This window comes from Daphnia magna, linkage group LG7, assembly GCF_020631705.1.
Source record: "Daphnia magna isolate NIES linkage group LG7, ASM2063170v1.1, whole genome shotgun sequence".
In the NCBI taxonomy this organism is placed as follows: Eukaryota; Metazoa; Arthropoda; class Branchiopoda; order Diplostraca; family Daphniidae; genus Daphnia; species Daphnia magna.
This window is the reverse complement of record NC_059188.1, coordinates 8,143,313-8,152,174: the sequence shown is the minus strand read 5'-3', so window position 1 is coordinate 8,152,174 and position 8,862 is coordinate 8,143,313. Positions and strand designations below refer to the sequence as shown.

The 8,862-nt window shown below is 46.2% G+C and overlaps 1 protein-coding gene across 1 annotated transcript; it reads right to left on the bottom strand.

The window, feature by feature from the left end:
* Positions 1 to 6,281: 6,281 nt before the first annotated feature.
* LOC123474630 lies at positions 6,282 to 7,498 on the bottom strand. The gene is made up of 2 exons (XM_045176910.1): positions 7,440 to 7,498; positions 6,282 to 7,371 (listed from the first exon to the last, which is right to left on the bottom strand). Exons 1-2 carry the CDS (start codon positions 7,496 to 7,498, stop codon positions 6,981 to 6,983), a joined length of 450 nt encoding a protein of 149 aa, XP_045032845.1. The 3' UTR covers positions 6,282 to 6,980.
* Positions 7,499 to 8,862: the final 1,364 nt, after the last annotated feature.

The following is an 8,862-nucleotide window of genomic DNA, read 5'->3' as shown; positions in this document are numbered from 1 at the left end:
AACGGATGTCGATGATTCACGTAGATACAGCGACGATACAGTCAGATACGTAAAGGCGTGGTAGACCGGGTTTTGCCTTCAGGATGGCGTGGACGTGTGTCAAAGTCTTACATAGGGGAATACCCGACAATTTTACTGAATCTAACAAGTTTTACTAGGGATAACAAAAGAAATGCACGTATTCGTTAAATCCCGGGTTCCGGCACCATTTGTTACGTACGTTAACGTGCATGTAACGTCGTAGCAGAAAATGAGGGATGACAGGGTGAATGAAAAAGATGGAAAAGATGACGGATGGGAAAGAACACTTTATTTCTTTGTAAACGCAGTGGAGGAGACAATTTTTACCGACGTGGTAACAGAGGGACAAATTGAGATGACTTCTTTACTTTACTAATAAATGGATACTGGGTTAAAAAATGGGGGCAAGGGCTCTTAACTTTAACATAAATTTAGAGGGCCCTTGCCACTTACGATCCTGCCCGTGAGCGCAGCACCGTAGGTGACAGATAAGTAATTTAAATGAGGGAAAGCAGCTCGATCCTGGTTCAAGCCTAATCACGTTGACGCCATTCATCCACCATTAAGGAGTTTTACGGGTTGGAGGACGTATTGAAAGTGCTCCGCGGAAACTCGCCATGAGATTATACTTCCAGCCGACGAAAAAATCAAGGAATTACTAATTTATAGTCTCCACCTCGAGTTCGCACACTCCACAACAGAGCGAATCTTTCACGAATTACGTAAATTCTACTGGGTTCAACGTGGACAAAAAACGGTGAGAAGATTTATAAATAGGTGTTTTAAATGCAAGCAACACTACGCAAAAGCACTTTTTCCAATAATGGCAGGTCTTCCCGGTTACCGTCCGAAGCCTTTTTACCCCACCTTTACACACACCGGAGTAGATTTATTTGGCCCATACAACGTTACGATATTCAGACGGAAGTTAAACGCTGGGCCTGTTTGTTTACCTTATGTATCATGTCGTCAAGAGCCGTTCACCTGGAAATGTCATACTCTCTTGACACTTCTTCATTCATTAACTCCATCAGTCGTTTCTAAGATCGTCATACAACACCTAAACATTATCACAGTGATAATTTCACCAACTTTGTTGGAGCTGTTGGTGAATTTTCCGAGTGCCTTCGTCGTATGGAACAGCTAGCCCTACGAGATGGGCGAAAACGAAAAACTGTGACTTGGAGTTTCAACCGAGTTCCGGAGGATTCTGCCAATCCGATTGTTCACGAAGGTTTCAAATCGGCAAGTGCGAGAATGGATCCAACGTAAGACGGTTTGAGAGTCGGTGTGGAAGGTAACTTCACGTAAATCGATTTCGAGCTCCCGACAGATTACTAGGGTGATATTTAAGCCTTCTACAGCAGCCTGCAACTCTAATCTTGGGATCGTGAGTCCTTTTACTGGTGTTACGTGGGTTTTAGCCATAACGAAGGATACATTGATCGACTGGTCTTCGAAGATGAAACGGAAGTACGCCACAGCTCCAAATCCTTTTGTGCTTGCATTCGTAAATACATGGAGGTGCTGCTGCGTCCAACGTCCACGTTGATGCCGGAAACATCTTGGTACTATTAACAACTCCAGGTTATCCAGATGCTCGTACCAGTAGTGAAAGCGTTGGCCTAATTCTTCGGAGATAGGGTCATCCCAGCCGATCCTTTTCTCGTACGTCCATATATCTTGCAGAAGTGACTTCATTAAGAAAACAACAGGAGCGACGAGTCCCAACGGGTCGTAGACACTGGAGATTTTACTGAGGAAATTCCTTTTGGTGAGAACGTCATGGCTAGGCTGCTTCCGTATCTTGAACGTCAGCATATCCGTTTCTCCGTTCCACATCACTCCAAGTGTTCGCTCGATGGGCAACTTCTCCAAATCAAGGTCCAGTGTTGGTGAAGCCAAACCGAACTCACGTAGAGCCGATATAACCTTCCTTGATGAGGACGTCCACTTCGTTAGATTGAAACCGCCAAGTTGTAAGAGTTTCTTCATCTGGCGGGCACGTTTTACTGCCCCGTCTTCGGAATCAAAGGAATCGAGGTAGTTGTCAACGTAAAAGTTTCTTCGAAAGCTCTCTGCTGCCTCCGGATACTGGTCGCGATGATCGTCTGCAGTCCGATTTAGGGCGAAAATACAGCTCGTTGGGGAAGATACCGATCCAAAGACGTGGACTGTCATTTGGTACGTTAACGGTGCTTGATTACTGCCAGGCGTTCGATAGACAAACCGATAGGCCGCCTGGTCCTCTAATGGGACCTTCACTTGGTGAAACATCTTCTCGATATCTGCGCCAACTGGTACCAGGTTCCTTCGGAAGCGTAGTAGGACACCGAGTAGGCTAACGAGAAGATTAGGTCCACGTAACAGGTTCTGGTTGATCGACGTTCCTCCATACTCGGCGGCTCCGTCGAATACAACTCGAACTTTGGTCGTAGAGCTGGATGGGCTTACGACGCCGTGGTGTGGTAAATACCACGTTCTACTTGACTCCTTGCGCAACTCTTCGGTCGTGAGGAGTCTGGCGTGATCCAGGCCGATGTACTCCTTAACAACTGCATCATACTTCTGGGCGAAGTCTACATCTCGTTGAAATCGCCTCTCCAGAGAATAAAGTCTCTTCAATGCAGTTGCCCGATTGTCCAGAAGGTTTACGTTGTCGGTTTTCCACATAAGGCCGACTTGATACCGGTTACCAACATTCTTCACTGTTGACTCGAGGATACGTTGCCCACGTAGATCGTCTTCGGAGAGAACAGGCTGCTCCATGTCTACGTCTTTCGCCTCCAGCTGCCAGAATTTCTTGACTAACTCGTTGAGGTCTTCGGGACGTTCCTCTGCTACTATATGGGCGATGAACGGACGCCCATCTTGTGGCGGGCCCATTTGACCACCCAGGCACCAACCAAACGGTGTTTTGAAGGCGATAGGCCCAATTGTTCCATCCGGCGGCTTGACGGAATCTACGTGATCGTGGGCTTCTGCTACGTCAATTCCAATTAATACTCCAACGTCTTCGGGTTGTATGTTCGGGACATCAAGACCGCGTAGGTGTGTCCAGGACTCCCTTTGACGAGGGTTGATTGGGGGGTTCGGCGTTACCTTCAAATTGTCGACGGCGTAGGCGTGTTTAACTTCAAACCGGCTTGTTCCGTCGACGGACGAGAGGGAGAAATCCACAACGGCAGCTTGGACGTTTGATGTGGCGCCATCATAAGAGACAACGTTGATGCGTTTAGGTTGACCAACGAGTCCCAACTTTTTTACTAAATCTCTCCTGATCAGGGTGGTGTCACTTCCAGTATCCAGGAATCCGAAAGTGTCGACCCATCTTGTACCGACGCTAATACGAACGGGTACAATCTTGAAACGTACACGTCGCTTTACCGGTTCCTTCTGGGTTAGTGTCCCGAGGAATGCAGTCGATGTAGACGCTGATGGAGACGTTGGATCCGATAGTTTCCTCAGTGGGATGAACTCAGACCCGTGAAGCAAGGGATGGTGTCTTGATCCAGTGCATCGACCCATGGTACATTTGATGTCCCTGGGACACTCCTTGCGTACATGTTTGCCGGTTAGGCATAGTAGACACCTCCCGAACTTAAATACAACTTCAGCCCTTTTCGTGGGCGTGAAAGACATAAACAGGCTACAGCTGGCCAAGTTGTGAGCCCTGCCGTTACAAGCTAGGCACCTCCATTGGTCAGTCTTTTCGGTCGCTTTCTCCTCCGTCTTCAGTTGTTTTCCCTTGGGAGCAGCCTCCGGAGGTGATGACGCCGTTGATTTAGAGCCCTCTTCTGTCGAAACGTGTCCAATGGTCAACGTGTGAGCAGCGTTCTGTTTCTTGACAGGCTTCTTCTCATCAAACTGTACTTTGGACGTCGACGTAGGCAAGGACTCAAATACGTTTTTTCCATGTTGCTTGCTCATGGATTTTACGGTTATCCAGTCGTCCAGGTCCAGAACGTTCAGCTCTGCACCTGTTCTCTTTCGTTTTTCACTCCATTTCTCTTTAAGGTACGTCGTCAGCTTCGCTTCCATGGCCATCAGAGTAGTACGGCTATGAAGCTCATGTGCATATCTTGATTGTGAGAGCGTCACCACTGCTCCATGCAACCGGTTTGCAAACGTCTTGAGGCTCGCCGCATCTTGGCTCTTCAAAGGTGGAATCTGCAGCAGGTCGTCGAGATACGTTTGATCCATGACTTCGGTGCGGCCGTTAACTGCATCGAGTCGTTCCCACACCACGGAGTACATAGCCTCATGGGCGAGGCACTCGCCGATCTCATTCCGGACCTCCTTCGACAGCAGCTCTTCCAACATGAACAGTAGAGCAGGAGAACCGTTGTATTCTTGTTCGTATAAGGCTCGAAATTTAGCCTTAAACCGGGCGTAGTTCTTCGGATTTCCATCAAACGGCTGGATCGTGAAGGTCGGAGTACGTGGACGACTACAGCAGCCGCCATGAGGATGGTTGGAAGGGCCAGCGGCAGGTGGAGGTTCAGGGGTCGTGTCCGAAGACGTATCGTCCCCAGGGGGTGGGCATGGATTGCAGGTTGAAGGCATGATGGGCAAGGGTCTTTGGGTAGGATCCTGTGCAGAGGTACTGGCTGGAACGCAACGATTGGACAAGTCTCTACGGTGCATTACTGTGGCCTCAATTGACTTTAAGGACGCCCGAGCAGGGATGTCTTGTGTAGCAGCGAATGGCTGTGATCGTTTTGGAAGGCGTGTCTCTTGGTCCAGAACTTGCTCTTGTATCGTTCTCAGATGGATCTTGTTGACTTCCATCGTTGTTTTTAGACCTTCAATCTGAGCACTTAGATCCAAGTTAACCTCTTTGATCTTCTGATCCATTTCACATAGACTCTGACGTGAATCTTTCACCAAGTTGGTGTTAGCGGCGATTTCCGATGACGTCTTTTCCGCGCTGTCAATGAGTTTGCTCAGGTGCTCACCCATGCTTTTCAGCGCCTTGCTTAACGTTTCCGTAGCCGACGTGGTGCTCGCTTCCATCTGGATTCTTGCACGCTCCATCTTGACTTCCAGTTCCATTATCTGTTTCTGGATGCACAGATCACGCTGGCTGGGTTGACCAAGGGAAACATTTGACGCTGAACGGGTAGACCTTTTCTGTGATAGCGTGGTGCTAACTGTGACGTCTGAAGCTGTCGTACCAATAGAGCTGGCTGAGTGACATGACGACGTGGCATACCTAATGGCGAAGTTGAGGATTTCCACATGGTCGGTGTCGAATTGTACCTCCCATTTTTCACATGCTTGACGTTGTGGATCCGTAATATCGGGCAAGCTCTCCATATACGTGTGGTGAAGATCTTTGACGTCTTCGTAGATACGAATTAATTCGTCTCGCCATGCTGCAACTTGCAACTTCTTGAGTCTGATGGCTCCCAACTTGTGATCTGCCACTGATTTTCTGAGCTGATTCGTTAACTTCATGTGGGCCGCCTTTCTTCTCCCACGTTTCTGCTTGAAATCGTTGTCTGGGAGGAAAGGGCCTTCATTCTTCATTGCTTCTGGTTTCATTTAATCTTCTATAGAGATATTGCCGCCCGACTCAATACTCTCGGCTTTTGCTACGGCTTCACTCATGACGTAGAAACGTTCAAAGACAAGGAAGTAGTCACACGTAAACGGATGTCGATGATTCACGTAGATACAGCGACGATGCAGTCAGATACGTAAAGGCGTGGTAGACCGGGTTTTGCCTTCAGGATGGCGTGGACGTGTGTCAAAGTCTTACAAAGGGGAATATCCGACAATTTTACTGAATCTAACAAGTTTTACTATGGATAACAAGAGAAATGCACGTATTCGTTAAATCCCGGGTTCCGGCACCATTTGTTACGTACGTTAACGTGCATGTAACGTCGTAGCAGAAAATGAGGGATGACAGGATGAATGAAAAAGATGGAAAAGATGACGGATGGGAAAGAACACTTTATTTCTTTGTAAACGCAGTGGAGGAGACAATTTTTACCGACGTGGTAACAGAGGGACAAATTGAGATGACTTCTTTACTTTACTAATAAATGGATACTGGGTTAAAAAATGGGGGCAAGGGCTCTTAACTTTAACATAAATTTAGAGGGCCCTTGCCACCCACGATCCTGCCCGTGAGCGCAGCACCGTAGGTGACAGATAAGTAATTTAAATGAGGGAAAGCAGCTCGATCCTGGTTCAAGCCTAATCACGTTGACGCCATTCATCCACCATTAAGGAGTTTTACGGGTTGGAGGACGTATTGAAAGTGCTCCGCGGAAACTCGCCATGAGATTATACTTCCAGCTGACGAAAAAATCAAGGAATTACTAATTTATAGTCTCCACCTCGAGTTCGCACACTCCACAACAGAGCGAATCTTTCACGAATTACGTAAATTCTACTGGGTTCAACGTGGACGAAAAACGGTGAGAAGATTTATAAATAGGTGTTTTAAATGCAAGCAACACTACGCAAAAGCACTTTTTCCAATAATGGCAGGTCTTCCCGGTTACCGTCCGAAGCCTTTTTACCCCACCTTTACACACACCGGAGTAGATTTATTTGGCCCATACAACGTTACGATATTCAGACGGAAGTTAAACGCTGGGCCTGTTTGTTTACCTTATGTATCATGTCGTCAAGAGCCGTTCACCTGGAAATGTCATACTCTCTTGACACTTCTTCATTCATTAACTCCATCAGTCGTTTCTAAGATCGTCATACAACACCTAAACATTATCACAGTGATAATTTCACCAACTTTGTTGGAGCTGTGGGTGAATTTTCCGAGTGCCTTCGTCGTATGGAACAGCTAGCCCTACGAGATGGGTGAAAACGAAAAACTGTGACTTGGAGTTTCAACCCACCTGCGGTGCCACACTTTGGTGGAACCTGAGAACGTCTAAATTAATCGGTAAACTGCAGATTGTCCAGGTGTTGTTCTTCACAAGTGACTAAAACTCTTCCTCCATTGCTACCATCCACTTCTCTGATTGAGCTGAGTTGAGAGCTTCTTCAACCATTTCCGGTTCTTTAACATCCAGTATTGCCATTCCAGCATATTTTTCAGTTTGAGATTCTTCTATCCACCGGTTGGGTTTGTTTCTGATTCTTGTTCCAAGTGGATTTTCCTCTCTGGGAGTGACGATGGTAGCTTGTTTCTTTTTTCTAGGATTCATTGCAACTGGATCGATGGTAACAATCAGTGCTTCTTGGGCTTCAGATGATTGATCTGGATTCGAAGACAATTGATTTTCAGACGGCAATGTTCCAGATGGGTCTGATATTGAATTTTCTGGAGCCAATGCTGTAGGTTCTGGGTATACCAATGGAGGATCGCTGAAACTAAATTCTCTTGATTTAATAGAACAGAATTTTTCTTCGTTAAAAAGGACATCTCTACTGATCCTCACTTTCCTAGTGGCTGGATCCCATAGTCTAAAAGCCTTCTGGGTTTCACAGTACCCAACATGGATACACTTGATTACCTTCGGATCAAATTTTGTTCGTTCATCCTTTGGTACATGAACATAGGCATCTGCTCCAAACACTCGAAGATGAGAAAAATTGGGCTTGATACCTTTCCAGATCTCATAAGGCGTTTTCCCTTCTCGATTCCTTGACACAACTCGATTTTTGATGTAGACAGCAGTATTGGAGGCCTCCGCCCAAAGTTCAATTGGAAGACCTGCGGCATGGAGCATACTTCTGGCTGGTTCAACAATGGTCCGGTTGGATCTTTCCGACACTCCGTTTTGTTCTGGTGTCTTTGGGGCGCTTGATTCGTGCTTGATTCCTCTCTCCTTTAACCATTCTTCAAACGTGTTGCTAAAATATTCCCCACCGTTGTCTGAGCGAAGGGTGACAACGTGATGGCCAGTTTCTACCAAGATGCGTTGAATGCGTTGAACTACAGTTACAGAAAAATAGTTATACATGCGGCAACTAGGGGCGCGTTGTTTTTCTACTTGAAAATCATGCAAATTTAGGTAGCCTTTGTCTTTAAATGCGCAAAATCTCACAAAGAATGGCGCATACCCGCGCCTCTAGTTGCCGCATGTATAACTATTTTTCTGACAGGAAAAGATCAGAAAATGACACATAGCCTGCCACGGAAAAATTAATTACTAAAAAGGGATTTAAGTTTAAGGATAACAAGTGGCCAGAAGGAGTAGATTACGTATTTGTACACCTAAAAAGCCTAGTTAGCCTTTGATAGTCTTATATTTGGTGTATTTTAAAAAATAATTAAGAAGACACGTAGTGCCATAAGGAAGCACGGCGGAAAAACTCGCGTTCAGATACTTGTGCACTGATATGCCGGCCAGCGGCTACAAGTCATAAATATTTAAAAAACAATTTGTTTAGATACCTTTATCTATTATTAGGTCACAAAATTATTTTCATTGACTTAGGTCGATTTTTTAACCCTCTTTTTCTCAATCGCGCTAAGCGCGCTCCGTCATTTGAACCCATGCTAAAATGCTCCGAAAACGCGAAGTGTTCGGATACTTTTGGCACCTACTGTAGTTGTCTAAAAAGTGCTTCTACCTCAGATTTTGGTTTGATGCAATATATGAAGACATAGCCACTAAAGCCGTCCTTGAATATAACAAAGTACTTGGCTCTAAAGCTAACAAGGTTTTGACATGGGTCCACACACATCTGAGTGAATGAGCTCTCCTGTCCTATTGGCTCGCTTTCTCCCTCCAGTCGGAAATGGCAGCCTATGATGTTTACCTAGTGCACAACCTTCACAGAATGGTGCAGCAGATGTGTCGCTACGTTTGATAATAAGCCCATCCACCAACTTTTCTGACTCCATCTTCCGGATGG

What these genes read in the sequence shown, in the direction of transcription:
- LOC123474630 (XM_045176910.1), bottom strand. Translation starts at nt 7,498, where the DNA reads ATGTTGGGTACTGTGAAACCCAGAAGGCTTTTAGACTATGGGATCCAG. An exon ending in GGGATCCAGCCACTAGGAAA is followed by an intron (nt 7,372 to 7,439) that starts GTGAGGATCAGT and finishes AAGAGAATTTAG; the next exon opens with TTTCAGCGATCCTCCATTGG.